Source organism: Pogona vitticeps, chromosome 6 (assembly GCF_051106095.1).
Source record: "Pogona vitticeps strain Pit_001003342236 chromosome 6, PviZW2.1, whole genome shotgun sequence".
Classification (NCBI taxonomy): Eukaryota; Metazoa; Chordata; class Lepidosauria; order Squamata; family Agamidae; genus Pogona; species Pogona vitticeps.
This window is the reverse complement of record NC_135788.1, coordinates 101,079,155-101,097,272: the sequence shown is the minus strand read 5'-3', so window position 1 is coordinate 101,097,272 and position 18,118 is coordinate 101,079,155. Positions and strand designations below refer to the sequence as shown.

Here is an 18,118-nt window from a genome sequence, read left to right as displayed (position 1 = left end):
CCATTCTTATTCAGACATTTCTACCATTTATATTTTTAAAACTTGTTCAAGCCTTACTACCAAATGCATGAAGATGCATCAATATTGCATGCATGAAAATGCATCAGTAATCAGGTTCAGAAGATGGGGGCTAAGTAAGTTCAATACTGAGGACAGACTCACCTCAATATTAAATGTAACTACCTCCCATCTCCTTTCATTAATACAAATAGTATAAGCAATGAGTAACTTTTAAAAATACAGAATTAGGCAAAATAAATTGATTTGAAGATATGCTCAATTTGCATTATGCCATGAAATTAAATATTTCTTGGTATCGGATGTGGATTAGATAAGCACAGAATTTTTCTTTCACTAGAGAGAACCTTGATAATTCCAAAGTTTCCCTTGGTCAATACAAGCTTTTGCTGCCCTATCTGTAAGATCACCTAATGTTTACTTTGAGATACATCCTCATACAGTACAGTACTATGAAACTGGACCAAATCCAAACTTATCTTCCATTTAGCAAAGTAAACTTTTGTTTGCCTTTCCTGCCCATCCTCAGATACATCTCAGAGTACCTCCTTTAAATCTACTTGCAAAATTTAGCCCATCTGTGCTTATAAGAACACCTTCCAAAATGCAATATTGATTCCCCCCTGCAAAAAACTGAATGACTGTATTTCAGTGAAAGTTTCAGCAGAAGTAATCAACACGTAACTAAGACTAATGATCCATCAGCAGCTTGGAATCCAGCCACTGTGTTCCATTCAGACATGTCAGCTCCAGACATACTTTACATGGAGAAAACATTAACACTTTATTCTTGTTTAAAGAAAAATATCCAAGTACACAAGGGGCTTGTTGAAGATTACATGTTAAGACGAAATGGGCTAGGACAGGCAAAACTGAAACAGACTTACCCTTCTAAACAAAACCAGTTAAAATCAATTATCTTGACTGTTTGATGGGGCCTCAGTGGCTTGGCAGCTTGGGAGGTAGAGCCTCACCTCACCGGGCTGCAAGGAAGGAAGAATCTCCATTCACATCACTCCATTGGGGGCTCCATCATGTACCCATTCTCAGTGGATAAATAGCCGTCAGCGGACTGCATGGATTCTTGGTCCAGGAACATGTCCTGGCTGGTTTCCTCCAAGGCCTCTCCCATGCCATTGTCCTGCCCCCGCTCCTCTCGTTTCTCCCCACCTCGCTCACCTCTGTCACGCTTGTGCTCACGGTCCCGGTCCCTATCTCTGTCCCTATCACGACGACGCTCTCTGTCACGATCCCTGTCTCTGTCTTTATCACGATGACTGCGCCGCCGATCCCTCTCTCTATCTCTGTCCCTCTCCCGGTCCCTATCTCGGCCCTTCTCTTCCCCTTCAGGCTTCACCTCTAGCCCATCTACACCCATTTCACCAAGAGTAGCTTCATCGGGCTGGGCCTCAGTTACTTCTGGCAATTCCTCTTTCTTGTCTCTGTCACGATCCCGATCCCGCTTGCGGTCTCTGGAACGGCTACGACGCTTGCGTTCCCGATCTTTATCCTTGCTGCGCTCCCGGCTGCGTTTCCGCTCATCTTTTTCTCTGCTCCGTGTCCGCCGCCGGCGTTCCCGGGATCGGCTACGACGGCGTTCCCGTTCCTTGTCCCTATCTCGGCTGCGGTCTCGGCGATCACGCTCTCGTTCACGGTCCCGATCTCTTTAAGAACCAGGAAAAAGTCAAAATATGCTTAATTAACAACTGAATGATTTTGTTCAGCAGGAAATTTGGTAAAGTGTGGCATAAAAACCGGCTAAGAAAGGAACATGTCATTTATTCAGAAAGATATAGCTGTGCTAAACAGCAGCTTTAACAGCTAAGAAGGTTCTAAGAATTCTAGTTATATGAAGACCAAAAAAAATCTCCCACAGCTGTTAGAACTCTTAAAATATTATTTCTCAGTTTCATGATACTGAATCTGTTTAAGCCCAATTTAAGTTTGTTCGAAAGCTATGACCTAAATATCTTCCAAACAAAAGCACATGGATACGTGTAAGTCAAGCAGAATGAATATCCCAGTCTGAAGAGCTGCAGTCAGCCACAGAATCAAGTTTTTAGCTAGAAAAAAAGGAACAGCTTTCCTGAGAGTCCAAAGGGTTTTGAAAGAAAACATTTATATTAAAATACAGATGTGACTCAGACCTGCTTATTTCTTAACACCTGGTAAGTCTTCGAACAACTGAACAAATTATACTTTGTATGATTCTGTAAGCTCTAGCATACAGCTGGAGCAAAATAAACCAATGAAATTTTGAAGTAGTAATCAATAATTCTTTTATTGCTCCTATAGTGTCTGATATAAAGTTGCTGCAAAAGTCTAAGGAGTGGCCACAGACATAGCACCCTACTTTCCTCAGGGATAATCATGGAGGTTCTGGACCAATGTCTACATACAGTGTTAGAATGGATATGGGCTAATAATTGAGGCTGAAACCTGGAAAAACAGAAGCCTTACTGCTGAGTGGATCTCAGGTCCAAGGCACAGGCAGGCTGCCTATTTGCCACTGGGCAAGATTTAAGTAATACTGTTAGCATCTAAAACTCTAAGCAAATTGGAACATGGTCACTTGAGAAATTACTTTCTCCATGGTAAGCATTACTCATGATAAAGCCCTCCCATCTCACTCCACAACTCTTTGAAGCAGGGCATTTAGTGTGAAAGCACCCACTAGTTATTTCAGTTTTTCCCCCAAAATTATCTGTATTGTTTTTATTTCACAGACATACAAATAACACTGTATGTTTATTCAATACATTCATCTTCTGTGAGTAGAACAATTAATGAGGCACTATAAAAATACTACCATGAAGAGATCAAATTCCTATCCTCATTTACAGCAAATCTAAAAAAGTCTATGAAATAACATTTTGCCTCTGTTGATTCCAGAATATCAGGAAAAGGTCCTATACTTCTTTGAATTTATTAGCCACACTGACTCTTCTTTCCCACTTTAGCTTCAAAAGTGTCAATTTGTACATTGTTACAGTACTTAAGTATTTCTAAACCTAAGCTATACTGAGAGGTCTTAGGGGCAATAAAAACAGTAACAAAATAATAAAGAATCTAAAATGATTCTCAATACTGTTAAAACTATTTAACAATTTGAACAAAATAAAAAACATCCAAGAGGAGGACATTTCACATCTGAGGGACCACAGCAAAAACACTCCACTTCCACATCTCTAAACAGTGGATCTCATCCTACGGAGAATCATTCCCCAGCAGAAACTGCTTACTGGAGAGTTACATGTGCAGAGAGGTGTTCCGTCAAACAGAATCACAGAATTGTAAAACGGAGAGATCCCTGAGGCTTAGTCCATTGCCAAAGGCAGGCTTAAATACCTAGATCCTAAACCATTTAAGAACTTTCAAAGTCATTTTCACCACCTTGAACTGTGATGAAAAGTATGTTTGCAGCTATGGCAATTATTTTAGAATAGACACAATCCCTAATTTTTTTTGTACTTCATCTTAGCATCTATAGATGTAAGCTATTTGTAATTAAATATTCCCTATAAGAGCTCAACTCACCGTTCGTCATATCGGGAAGTGTCATCTCGGCCTGAGTGTCTGATGTTGACATCAGCACCACCCCGCCGTGTGCCACCGAGACCACCACCTTCAAAAATGGGGAGGGGGGGAGGGAGGAAAAAAAACATCCTTCTTCATACTGTACACCATTACTTGTTCATGCTGTTCAGTTTAAGCAAGATACACAGTAAAAACAATTTGTATGGAATCAGGGAGAAAGAAGAGTAATTAAGTCCATATCTTCAGGCTTCTGATTCATAAGAACAATGACTTTATCAGTCAGGGAAAAAATGAGGAAAACAAGAGAGATTAGGCAGTAGGATGACATCATCTTGGATGGAGAGGATCAGCTCCATAGGTTACACTCTTCCATAGCCAATCACAAAGACTCTAGTCTAACCGAAAAGTTCAACAGCAAGCTGTCCAACTTATTTTCAAAGCTTCCATGTAGAGATTTCTCTACCTTTTTGCCATGTTACTCCACTATCTAATGGCTCTTACGCTAGCTTTTCCTTAAAAAAAAGTGTTTTAACATAAGCCTGTTTTCCTCTATTCCACTGGTTCTTAACTTTGGGTTACTCAGGAGTTTTGGACTGCAACTCCCAGAAGCCTTCACCACCAACTGTGCTGGCTGGGGTTTCTGGGAATTGCAGTTCAAAAACATCCAAGTAACAAAGGTTAAGAACCACTGCTCTATTCAATGTGCTGTAATGGATCTAGTGATGGACTAGACCTCATTCAGACCTGGATTTGAATTTTAATTCCTCTTAGCCATGGAAACTCACTGGGCTGCTTCAACTGGTAAAACCTCTCTCGAAATAGCTCATTTACATGGAAGGAGCTATTAGAGTCACTACAAGTCAGTTCCGACTTGATGGCATGTAAAATATATACATTTCTCTCTAATCCTACTGGGAACTAACACCAGCAGAAAGGTAACTGCATAAAGCATCGTGATAAATTGCCAGTGACTGAACTGTCGCTTGGATTTCTGGTCATACCCCACCTGTGTGATTTGGCACATGATAAGGAATATGAGCTGTTAATGACCAGCAATTCACTGCTGTGATTTATGCATTATACTTACACGAGCATAAATTCCAAATAGCAATCTACCTACTGTTTAAGTTTACTTTCAAATATGGTAAACAGCTTCTTACATCCATTTCTAACCTGTAAAAGAAATAATCTGATGAACTGCGCTAGTCTGTGTCCTTCAGTTTTCCTCTTTTTAGGCAGATCATTTTTCATTCAGCCTCTCAAACATCTTAATATCTTATTAAGTCTTCTATTAAATATCAACCTCTTTCTGTGATGGCCAAATCCAGTACAGTGGTGCCTCGTTTAGCGACATTAATCCGTGCAGGAAAAAACATTGCTAAACAATTTAATCGCTAAGCGATTTTTAAAAGCCAATAGGAACACATTAAAACGCGTTTAATGCGTTCCTACGGGCTAAAAACTTACCTGTAAGTGAAAATCCTCCATAGCGGTGGCCATTTTAGGTGGCTCTAAAGCACGGCAAAACAGCGGTCGCCATTTTGTTTTTCCAGCGACCATTTTGGAACCACGGATCAGCTGTTAAAAATGGGCGCTTTGCCATGATCGCGTCCCCACGATCATCGCAAAGCAATTTTTACCCATAGGGGCCATCGTTAAGCAATCGCTCTGGCGATGGCAAAAAGTCCATCGCTAAGCGATTTTGCAGTAAAACGGGGTGATTGCTAAGCGAGGCACCACTGTACACTATTCTCAATTCCAGCCTTGGAAAAAAGCTGTGGAAGAAACGTAAAAATTGGCTGTTTGATGCCATGATTTTGCCAGCACTTACCAAGTCTACGTGGGCGCCATCCCTTCACCGTCCGGCCTCTCTCTACATCCACCAACACTCGCCTGCCATCAATTTTTTTCCCATCTGCGTGCTTGTATGCCGCTGCAACAGATCAGGAAGGGTATCCAGAGGGAAAGGAAGGGCAAAGGGAACTGCCATTATCCACACTGTACATAAAGCAAGCCCACCCTCCCCCACCAAAGACACATACCACACACAAAGGATTCTGAGGGAGGAGGCTTCTATGGCCCCAGTGCCCCCAAGGGCAAGGGATTGCTCCACATCTGCCTGGGAAGCACTGCCACAAGTTCTCTTGGAGAAACCTGGAGCAATTAGTGCTTGCCCTGACTTAAAAAGCTGGGGGAAAAACCAACATGACTGTGGAAAAGAAGGTGGAACTGGCTAGCACACCTGAGCTGTGCATGACCACAGCTGCCACACAGTCACATCATGCTGACCACAAATCCCTTGAGCTGTGGAGCAACCCCAGCTCCAGCCCAAAATACAACTCCCTGCTCTCTGCTGCAAAAAAAGGAAGGTTATTGAGCAGTCAAGACACTCAAGCTACATACATCACTTGCCCAGAGGGAAAAGGGCCAGGTACAAATAAGTAAATGCTCTACCTCAGCCCTCCCAGCTCACTTCAGACTAGGTTAGGCTTTGCTGTTCCTTCACCCCTGACCAGCCAGTCCCAAGAACAATCCCTACCTAAAGCAAGAGCTCCTGCCATCAATACAAATAATTTTTAAAAAAAAGGTGGGGGAAAGAGGGAGAAAGAGGGGACAAATATTTCTACGTTATACAGGTAATGGAAAGTTTGTCAAGGAAAGAGTGGGTAGTACATACACACACAAAAAGTAGCAACACTTAGGGAACTGGCTGGTGCCCTCCCACAACAATCCCAGCCTTCTTTAATCTTCCATCCCACCCCTGCCACTGTTAGCCCACTGCAAATATCTAGGATGATTTTCAGGGAAGGGAAATGTTCTCAAGCCACTTGCTAAGGGAAGGGGTGGAGCGAGCACAGCTAACATGTAAAAAGGAAATAAAAGGATTTACCTGGAGAAACTACTTACAAAACCATTGCAACTTTTAACTCCTCAAACTCACTGCATCGGGCTGCTAGCGCTGGGGCCCGAGGCGCAGCTTCCCCCCTGCCTGGGCGCCCCCGGCTGGGGCGGTATTTGGGGTTTTGCATTTTAGCTGCTGAGCCGACCTTCCCTGCCTTACCTGTCTCAGCAGCAGAAGTCGGACACTCAGACTCCACCCACCCCACCCCTGCCAGCCCGTCTCCAGCCCTCCATCCTCACCCACTCCCCACACTAAGTAAAATTTGTAATTAAAAGCTTGAATATAGCTTAAGCCTTTAAGGTCCTTATAAGGCTTGTGGTCCTCCACATCACCACCCCTCAAATCTACTACATCCACCTATATGTGGCAATAGATATCTGTATGGCAGAAGGCCTCCAGTGTGAGTTAAGCAGCACTAGAAACTATTACAACCTCCCTGAACCTCATACCCTCCAGATTTAATATGACAGTTCTCATCAACCTTAGCCATTATGGCCAGTGGTTATAGATTATGGCAGTTGTAGTCTAAAATATATGGAGGGCACAGGATGGGGAAAGGCTGCACCACCTGAACATCAACTCATCAATTTCAGAAGAGTTTCCATTTAAGAATATGCCTGTCTCAAAATTCAGGTAGTCAAACTATGTATTTTGGTTACTGAAATGCTGCTCTTTTAAAAACGACCTGAGATGACTACATGTCTGTGGGAGAGTACTTTCAGAAATGAAAATAAAATAAGTGTAATTCAACCATTCTGAAATGTATACTAAACCCGTACAGTGAGGTCTCTACTTAAGAACTTAATCCGTATTGGAAGGTGGTTCTCAAGTGGAAAAGTTCTTATGTAGAATCTGCATTTCCCATAAGAATGCATTGAAAACCATTTAATCCGTATCTGCTCTTTTCCATCCATAGAAACTAATGGGAAGCTGCTATTCCGCCTTCTGCCACTAGAGGGGGATATTTTTTCTTAGGTCAGGGAACAGTGTTAAAAGCACTTCTGAGGAAGCTAATTTTGAAGCAATGGACTGAAAACCAATTAATCCGTTCTGGCTGTTTTTTGTTATGTAGAGGTGCGTTCGTACATTGAAGCATTAGTTCCCATAGGAACTAATGCAAAGCTGGTTAATACGTACTCTACCACTAGGGGGAGAATTTTTTTTTAACCTAAGATGACCTAAGGTTAAAAAGAGCAGGAAAGGTTTTTTTTTCCCTGTTCTTATCTAGGATTTCTGTTCTCAAGTAGAAGCAAAATTTAGCAAACGGAGCTGTTCTTAAGTAGAATTGTTCTTAAGTAGCGACGTTCTTAAGTAGAGACCCCACTGTAATTAATAGTGTAAAACAAACTGTATGTTGTTTATAGATGGTGTTCGAGTTTTAATATTATTCTTATCCTGTATTTTGCTTTAAAAGATTTTTTAAAACTGTTTACTGCACATATGTGTTTGAGAAAAGACAAAAAATGGGCTACATCCACCTGTGGTCTTAAAGTATACTCACTGAATCAATGGGACTTAGTGTTTATTTAATAAGTCTGATCTATTCAGTGTGTCTACTATAGTTGGAGACTAATAATGTGATTCAGCCCAATGCACATTCAGTTGGTTTTAAAGAAAAATGCAGGGGAAGATACTTGTCTTAATGGAAAAGCATGGCATTTTAACATCTGGCAAGGTTCATGAAGTCAACCACATGCACATACTACATAAAGAAAAAGGATTAAAAACATTCTTGTTGCGTAGACACACAGATTCTATCTCTTCAATGTGTGCATATAAAGAAAAAATAGATCTTTCTTTCCCTTACCATGTTCACAAAAGTGAAAATGAAAAAAATAAAGAAAGAAAAATTGGTGGTAGTGGAGAATTGTCTCAGAACAAATGGCAACAATCTTCCATCGAACATGTTAAGCAGAAGAAAATACTATTACTTCAGAAAAAAAAGAATTGGAAGCTATCCGCCTGAAGTAGAAGGCACTCAAAATATTTCCATCCATTTTGAATTACTTTGGAAAGCTCTGGAATCTTTAAAAAATGTCCAGAAATCTGTTTCTTTGATGGAGAATGCAATTTCCAACACTTTGCTGTCCCCTGCCTCTTTTATTTTAACGTACTGTAGAGATTTATCAGCTACTAAAGACAGTTTTGGAAGATGGGGCTTGACAAGATCATCAAGTCAAACGTTGCCCAATGGCGAAGATGTTATCCTGGGCCTTGAAGCCAACCATCATGCTGAGCATCAGCAGCCAGTCAGTTTGGATGTTGGGAAAGGATGACAGACCACCATCCATTACAAACAGAGCCTTCACATTAGTCTCATGGCTCATCTCCAGACAGGACAGTCAGTGGATCAAGTCAGCAAGGGGCAGAATCCCTGCCCCACATATTCACCACCATTTTACTGTAGGAAGGAGACGAAGCTGGGCCTTTTCCAGTGAAGAGATCAGTCCGTGGGAGAGTTGGAGAATGCTTACCTGAAACCACCCTCTGTAGTGCACATTACATTTGGGGCACATTTTGCAATTAACCACTATGGCCCTAGCACAACAACCTCATAACTTTTCTTCAAGCCTTAAAAGGTATTCAGGGAGTGTGAGTAACACCATGTGTTATGATTGGGAAACTCACCTGGAACAATTCTGCTATATTATAATTACACCTATACATTTACTATACAGAGACCCTTTTCAATGAATTATTCTAATGTCCCACTTTAATGTTTTAAACAAAGGGCCTCATTCCACCCTTTCCCCCCCTGCACGACAAGTCAGCAAACCTGACCTTTAAAGGATGAGCTGATGTTATTTAAAATCCCAAAATCTCATCATAAAAAGGAGAATTCTGATAATTTTTCAAGCTTCCATATGCTTACATGTAAGTAACAGGTAATGACAAAGGCCAAAAAGGTACTTAGCTTCAACTGGTTGTACCTTTGTATGTAAAAATGAGTACTGGGTGTTCTCCAGTAACACCCACTTATCATTTTGCATAGCTAACACTCTGGTTTGGGTTGCATGGATCAAGTACCAAGGCCAGGAAAAAGACTTTCAATATTTACAAAGTCCTTCAAGCAGCCAATAGTGAAAGTTTGTTACTGTTCACATTAGGCAGCTTGCAGTTTTAGTACTATACTTGCAGCTTCTCTTTTCTTTCATGTATGCTGACAAAAGTTCTAAGGACTACACTTTCCCCCTCACAATCAGGTCAGCAGTTAAGTTTCAAGGATAAATGCACATTTTTAGGGGTTTTGTTTTTTTAATTAGCTAACCAACCAACCCAGCTAACAATGCCCCAAAACAAAGCTCAGATGAAGGCTAGATGCCCTTCAGTCTTCAAAGTTTGTCAAACACAGCAACATTAGATTAAATGGCAATCTAAACCTCGTCTTGCAATAACAGACAAGTTCAGTAAAACCCTTTAGGTCCCATCTAAATTAACAGGTTTTTAAAAAACCCAATCCCAATGTTTAGGAATGTGCCCTTCAACTACAAAGGCATCAGAAATTGAGCATTTTGGCAACACACCCCTTAAGTGTTCCTAGCTACTGCTTGCATCAGACAAGTTGAAAGCTTTGAATACTATACAATTGAAAGAACTAAGCTAAAGGAGATAAAAGAGAGAGAATAGCAATAAACATGTGATGTATCTAAACTAACCTCTCTAAAAGGAATTAGGAACCCAGCAACAGTAATATAGTTGCCTGCTTGTGTGTTAAAACCCATAAAAGGAACCAATGGTTAGAATCTCTGCAGAGACAGACATCCGAACCACGTCCTGCCTGGAAGGTCCATTACAGCCTTGGCAAAAACGCCATGGGTGACCAAAAAACTCCATCTACCTAAGCTTTGTACCCCAAGTCAAGCCAATTAGTCAAACTGCTTACTAATTACTAACTACTTGCTAACTAAAAGCAGAGCTCAAATATCCTCAGTCCTGCTTCCTATGAATTTGAAAGAACACAGGCAAAAATGTACACTCCCTTCTAAGAAACACACATCAGCCACTCAGGGCTTGTGCACATAAACTGTTTTAGGGGTATTTACCAGAAATCATTTGTCCTCAATTTTGTCTAAAAGTGCTCCTGTTAAAATATCTTTTGTCAATGCATTTCTGTATGTTAAGACAAGGAGATCCCACTACATGAGGCAAAGGACAAACTGTAATTTTTATTAAAGCCCAGAGATATGTCAGGAGTCGGGCCACAATAACGGGTAAGAATCTTCCACTTCCCTGATTATTTGTTCATTCTGAAATTCAAGACAGGCTAATGGAGTATGTCTGCTATAGGCTTATGCACAGCCTAACACAGCTATGCAAGTAAGAGATTTAAAAGATGATTGTCTACTTCCTGACATGCCCTGTATCTTTCTATTTCATATCTATACTGCTGCCATTTCCACCATCAGCCAGCTCTAAGGAACTGAAATGCCTGCCCAAGATCAGGAAGGAGACAATCACATACACAGTCTCCACAGTGCTACCTTAGTTCAAGACAACAAACGTATGTACACTACATATATAAATCTTTTATAGCTTAAAATCCTGCATATTTTTGAAACTAGAAGCAAGAATGAAGGAGCTACATGTCCAGTGGGTACAGTGCAGGGCTAGGAACAGAGCTTTGCTCTGTGGCAAAGAACCAAGCAGTTCCATCTTGGTTGTACTGGAGATGCATCTCATGGCAATTGTTACTGGTCACAAATGACCATGGATTTGGTATGTTACAAGAATACCTTACTATGCCTCAAGCAAACTTTTTTGAAGTGGGGGTGGGGATAAATCAGTGAGTTAGGTATCTGGCTGTGGAGCCAGAAGTTAGAATTTAAATTCCCCACTGTGCCTTCTGGCAGAAGAGCCATCTTGTGCAGTCTTGGGGAAGCTGCAGTCCCACAGTATCCCCAGAAGCATCATTTCTGTAAACTCTATACCAAGAAAAATCTGTAAAAGTTCATCATAAGTCATAATCGACTTGATGGCACATAATTATCGTTTAACATGATAATCTAAGGTCCCCACTTCACATTTACAAGCATTATCAATCCAGTCCTATAGCAACTCTAATCCATATTTAACTTAGCATTTGAGTGGGGAATGTGTCTCATTTTAGCATCAGGCTTATTATTTTATCAATACTATTATATTAGCATTGAAAGCAGCTGTCATTAAATAGGAATTTTCATGCCAGGTTTTAAGGTGACTCCAAATGTCATTACGGATTCCAATTTGCATTAGTGAGTAACAGGAAATTTTATTCTGTTCCAGTAAATCTGAAATGTTTTCAGATGCCCCCTCTGCTAGGTTTATATGGGGCAGAGAGACAAGAATTTCATTTGTGACAATTCTGTTTCTGCCTGCACTGCCACAAAAATGGCTCCAGTGATTGCAGAAACAATAAATGGCACATGTGTGGCTTGGAGAGGGAGGGTTCACTCAGGATATTTGAGCCCTACTGAAGAGGGCTGATCTGTCTTTCCCTCCCTCCCCACTAAACTGATAGTGCAAGATATAGGGCCAATAATACAACACAAGAAACCCATTTCTCTTTCCTCTTCCATACAGCAAGAGAGCTGCACAGAGGCCAGAAGAGAAATAGAACCCCCTATCTTTCTCTCCACTCTTAACTAAGTCCTATTACCTGGCATCTGCCTTTGACCTGGCTTGTGTATAGAAGTGTGTTGGGTACTGAGGTTTCTTACCAATTATACAAACCCTTATACCAACCATACAATGAGATGTTGTAAAGGGGAAGCATAAGGATCAGCTGCAAGCCAGCAGTGGCAATAGCCATCAGAAAGGTGGCTGCAGTGACAATAAGAACACAGAATTAATACACCCCGCTCACAACACGCCTCTCAACAACAGCATCTTTTCAAAACACAGCTTCAGGTCAAAGTTACAATTGCTTTTGAAGAAGAACTTCTTCACAGCATTCATTCTCCCTCTTAAAAACAAATTAACAGAAAGGAGATGGGCAACAGTTCAGAATATGAGGGCACCCCTTATGATGACTGCTGTGTCCCACAGTGCAAGCAGTAGCTTTAGCTTCCCAAAAAAAAGACAGTAGTGTGACTAGTTATCCCCCCTCTGCCTATAGGATTACCCCTCCCAAACACAAGGGAATTCTAGTGGGCAAAAACAAGATCTGTTGAACTGTTGCCTGTTACTTTAGTACACACATTATGTTTGCAGCACCCAAGCTACGTTAATTTACTTTCACAATAAAATAAAGTAAACAGAAGTAGCTATAATAATCTCCAACATCAACTCGTAATTGAATTACATACACTGAAGAAGTAAAACCATTCTCCCTCCTGGATACTTTTAACAGCTGGAAGGATCCTCTTGGAAAGCCAGCAGCAACAGATTAACGGAACTTGGGTGCTCGCCAAACCAAGCCAGGCTCCCCCTACTCTGTACTTACCTGCCCAGGGGGGAGCCCAAACCCTTGAAAAGCTCAAGGGCTTTGAAAAGTTTGCAAGACACTTTTTAACAATAGAAACTCATCTTATAAAACACACACACACAAGACACACAGAAGCATCCCAGAAAAGGATTGTACTTACAGTGCATATCACGCTCGTGTTCATATTCAATGAAAGCGTAGCCACGGGGCTTGCCAGAGTGTTTATTGTACACCATGTAGATCTAAAAATAAATTAGCAGTTGTGCAAAGGGCTAACAAGATAGTTCCATCTCAAAGTCCAGCACAACCAAGAGAACAGAAACAAACTTTCTTTCAGTGTCAAAACTGTACCTCCAAAGACAATCCCATCACTTAAAGATTACCTGTGCAAAAAGAATAACCCACCCTCAACCCCAAATTCCATGGCCAACCTCCCCTGATATGTCTATTTGGTGAGACATTTCCACAATAGAATATGTTGGTGATTCAGGGAAACAGAAACTGCTGCTCTATTTCTCTTTTTTAAAATAAACGACACTTAGAGTTTGGAGATGAAGTAGTCCCAATCCCACAGTATTTGAAATTTTCTCTGTCTTGGCAATGTCAATTCAATGTCATGAATGAGAAGAGAGCAGTGGAAAAGTAAAGGCAAAGATTGTGATTACATGAAGTCACAGAACTAGAGTTGGAATCCCCAAATGTTTTGATACTTCTGATCAGAAATATCTGAATGCAAAACAGCGATCCTTGAGATGGAACAAAAAAACCACCATGTTGTGGGATAGAGAACACTATAATGCCTACTCTCAGACAGGAAAAAGCTAAATAGGATTGCAATCTCAATCAGGGCATGTGAAGACTGAGCTCACAATGAAATTAAGGAGACAAGAGTTACACAACATTAACCCATCTCTCATTCTGAGAATAATACTGGTGTGCAAAACATGTTGAATGTGGTGACAATTACATTTTAAATACCTAAAGAATAACAGAAAATTGTAGCAGCTTTCATGAAGGCAGGGTTTTAAAGATGATTTTTAGTTGTTCAGTTTTTGTTTTTGCAAAACTGATCCTACATGGTACCCCTACTTACTCTTTTGATGGGCCCATAGACTTCAAATTCCCGCCTCAGCTTGGATTCTGTTGTGTCATAATTCTACAAGGTAAACAGAAAGGCAAAATGAGAAGGCAAAGATGACATCTGAGGAAAACTACAGATATGAGCTCTGCTGGGAATGCTGCAGGGACTGTTTCTTTTTATTTGTATCCTAACTTCTTTTTAAGTGACACCATAATAACCTTATTTAAATTAAGTATTTTTAGGAAGAACAAGGAAGGTCACTTACAACTCTGGCCACAAACAGTGTCTTGAAGGCATCTCCTTGAGCATTAGGATCATTGTGAGGGTCCCCTGATTGGAAAAATAATGCAATCAAATAAGAAAATGAATTCATTTTTCTTGTGTGTTTTCTCATACATACTATGCAAATATTAGGTCTTGACATGAACTAATGTGGCAATAATCAGCTTGAAAGGTGTCATATGAAACATTTAAAGCCACTGTCAGTAAATAAAGAAAACCGATAATGCTATTAATCAACCCTTCCTACTTCTTGCCATTCTCCCTGACTTACACATCTTCAGCTCACTCTCTACTTCCTGTTGTCGGCGCTCAATCTTCTCCCGCCTCTGCAACCAAAGAGGGTAGAGACAGTCAGTAACAAACTTTTTTAAAAACAGTCTAAAGCAAGAATTCATAACCTGCAGCTTCCTGGCATGCCTTGACCCTTGTTCTACCAAATCATCACTGAAAGATTTTATGCAGCCCACTCCTTCTCCACTCTTCATATTAGCGAAGAAAAGAAAATCAGCATTAGGATTGTTGATTATGAGAATTAAAAGCCATTTCTGTATTCCCTACCACCCAGAGAGTGCTGTTTCCACACTGGTGGAAAGAAGAGAATGCTCTTCACTTCTTCCCAGCAAAAAGCCTATGGTTGTCATGGACAAAAAAACTACGGACTGTGATATAAGAAATCGCATCCTTTTGAATTCTACAGTGACCACCCACCTCACCTTCTTAACACACAATGGATAAAATTTGATCTTTATTTGCTCAAAGAATAAAAAGTTTTTAATCATATCTAAGATTACCATAACCCACCCTACTATGCACTATAAATACCTTCCGTTCCATTCGTTCCTCCCGTGTTTCTGCACGAGTAGGTGGAGGAGCATCACGTGGATCCTGAAATAGAAACTGATTTTAATAACTATTTCTAATTCTTAACATTTAATGAAGGAAAAACATAAAGTGTTATGAAAGCAGTTGCTATCATAGCCACAAGCACTAGCCAATGTCAAAAGAACATTTCCTCAAGCCTGATGTATCAAAACTGAAACAGAAACACTCACCTCAAATTCACGAATGTAAGGGGCAATACCACTGTAGGGTTGATTGTGGTGCTTCTCATGGGGCAATTTCTCCAAAGGAGGCAGATAGGGTATAGGATCACGAGGGGCAAATAATGCCAACAAATTTGGGGGGAGAAATTGCGTCATCTTGGAAAATCTGCCACATTAAGAGAACAAGAGTCAAAAAATGTAAGGAAAGGCTAATAAAATGGACAGATATCTTGCTAGCTATTCTGACTGTGGAAATAGAACTAATACTAGCCCTGAATTATAGTAAGACAGTTGCAATTTATAAACAAAAGGCTATAAACAATTTTGTTCCGGAAGATACTTCTATGCCAAGAAAAGTAGATGCTATATTTACAGTGCAATCCAATCCCATCTTATTCAGAAGTAAATCTCTCCACATTCAATCCATTATTGCCTAATTTCCTGAAATAAAACACTCTTCACTCTATTATCATAGGATTTACATATACTATACCTTTCCAGCCGTAGGTAACAAATAGATACAAAAGTTGAAATCCTATCCTCAAAACACTTATCAAGAAGCACATCCCACTGAACACAAAATTAATTATTTCTGATAAACAGAGAACTGTGCTATAAAAGACTCTTAGAACCAGGGAAGACATTATGAATCTTGTCTATGCTGCCCCCCTCCTTTTCTTTCAATAAGCTTAAGGCAGAATACCTGGCTCTTTCTACCTGCTTTATCCTCAGACTAGTCCAGCAAAGTAGGTAAAACTGACATGGGATGTGGGGAAAGAAACTGACCAAAGGTTACCCAACAAGTTTCATAGCTCAGTTGAGAATTCCAGCCTGGATCTACAAGAAGCCAATCCAACCATATCAGATTGGCTTTGCTTCTGATCAATATAAGGGGCAGGTGGTAAGATCTTGCAGAGGCAAAGAAGAGTTACACATTTCAGGTGAGGAATCTGAAGTTCCCTGGTGTCTAAAAATGGAGGCTGGGAAGAAGCAAGAACCAAAACAGAGGAAGCAAAAGGTTCCAGTGCAGCTCTCTACAGTGCTTGTATAAAAAACTTGATCACAGAACCACAGCATAATGGAGCCTATAAAGTCATTGACTCCAACCTTCTGCTCAAGATGGGAATCCAAATCAAAGCAGATCTGACAGAGAGTTGTCCAATTTTCTCTTGAATGCCTCCAGCCATGGAGCATTCACCACCTTGGTTCCATTGTTGCACTGCTCTAACAGTTAATAAGTTTTTCCTGATGTTCAGCCTAAATCTGGTTTCCTGCACTCGGGGACGATGGATTCTCTCCACCAACCCACCACCCTGCAGTCTGAAATGGTACAGGCCATTCTATCACCTCATGTGGCTGCTGCAAGGGGAAGCCACAGGCGCACTTCTGTCATGGCCTCAGTTCCCCATTTTTAAAAAGGGGGGGGGCAATCCTAACGCGAGGCCTACACTGCAGGGCTGTTGTAAAACAACAACAACCCTGTAGCGAAAGCGTTTTCAACATTCAAGCAGTTTTCCTGCATGACTATGATCGTCACTGCTGTTGCTCTCTCAGAAAGCCAGTCACGCGTGCTCACGCCTTCCCACCCACCGCCCGCAAGCTTTTTAAAAACAATAACTAAGGGGTTTTCTGTTTCTCCCTCTCCTTCTTTTTCTGTGAGCAACCTCCCCGCAGGGCCCCCATGACGCAAACCCCTGCCCTCAAACCTCCCCTCACGAGCACCAACCGCCCCCCTCCCCTCCAGTCCAAACACGCGCGCGTGAAAAACAACTCATTTCCCCTCTTATACACACCACTGCACGCCGCCAGGCCTTCCCGCCCCACCGCGCACTCGGCGCTCCTCTCTCACACACAAACACACACTCAGACTCTCCCTCGTCGGGGTGCTCGGCCGCGTTTTCGTTCTTCTACTCGGCGCCTCCCGCCGCCTCAGGCTGGGCCTAGTCGGCGCTCCGTCTGCGCACGCTCAGCCGCGGACGCTATGCCTTGCCCCCTTATCAAGATCCTTCCGCGCAGGGCTTTATTTTTGTGTTAACTCTCATAATCCATCCGCGAAAGCTGAGAGAGGAGAGGTGGGCGGTGCTAGGGGAGGCGGTTTCAGGAAAGTGAAGGAGGATTTTAAAAAGCTGCCCGCTCTTTCTCAGCACTGCTGGCTGAGGTGTGATATTTGCGCCTTAAAATTTTGCATTGTTTCATCCAAAGTAACAGAGAGATCTCCTCTCCATAAACTATGGGGTTCAGCAGCCAAAAATTTAAAGAGACAAAAACATTGTGGCACCTTAAAGAGTAACTGCTGTGTTTTAATGTGAGCTTTCGTAGACTTCCTCGGACATGAGAGTGGGACTACAATGGCCCTAAAATATAACTGAATAAATATTTGCCATGCAGTCCCACTCTCATATCTGAAGCAGTGGACTTGTCCACAAAAGCTCAAATTAAAAGATAGCAGTTTGTATTTTAAGGTAGCTCAACTGGTTTTTTCCTTTATTTTTTTAATTTACTGTATGTTTTGATTTTGCCTGAGAGACTACCTCTTCTAAAGATGCAAAGAATTATAGTGTTTGGGATTTATTCATAAAAGTTTATAAAATATATCTTTTAGTGGGTTACAGTTGCAAAAATCCCTACAGAAGGGCACAGTTTGATGTTTTGAAAGGGTTGTGTACTATGCTTTCAAAATTGTGATTAAGATGTACTGCCTTTATTTTTCTGGCAGACCTGAGGGTCATTCAGGATGAAGTCTTATCACCTCATGAATCCTAGCTGAGTGCTTGTAACTCCTTCCCTGTTACACATTAAGACAGGGAGCAAATTGCATGGTTTCAATATCAAGCTGTTTGATAACACCAAGC

General features: G+C 41.2%; 1 protein-coding gene across 2 annotated transcripts; it reads right to left on the bottom strand.

Moving 5' to 3' along the window:
* Window positions 1–777: 777 nt before the first annotated feature.
* SNRNP70 (small nuclear ribonucleoprotein U1 subunit 70) lies at window positions 778–17,240 on the bottom strand. 2 transcript variants are annotated; one of them, XM_020794046.3, is made up of 10 exons: window positions 17,130–17,240; window positions 15,276–15,432; window positions 15,046–15,108; window positions 14,495–14,549; window positions 14,207–14,271; window positions 13,954–14,016; window positions 13,021–13,102; window positions 5,387–5,488; window positions 3,556–3,643; window positions 778–1,682 (listed from the first exon to the last, which is right to left on the bottom strand). In XM_020794046.3, the coding sequence occupies exons 2-10, from the start codon at window positions 15,420–15,422 to the stop codon at window positions 1,031–1,033; spliced, it is 1,317 nt and encodes a 438-aa protein (XP_020649705.1). In that variant the 5' UTR covers window positions 15,423–15,432; window positions 17,130–17,240; the 3' UTR covers window positions 778–1,030. The 2 variants fall into 2 exon arrangements, with proteins under 2 accessions (XP_020649705.1, XP_020649704.1); XM_020794045.3 differs by having other exon boundaries at window positions 17,060–17,224.
* Window positions 17,241–18,118: the final 878 nt, after the last annotated feature.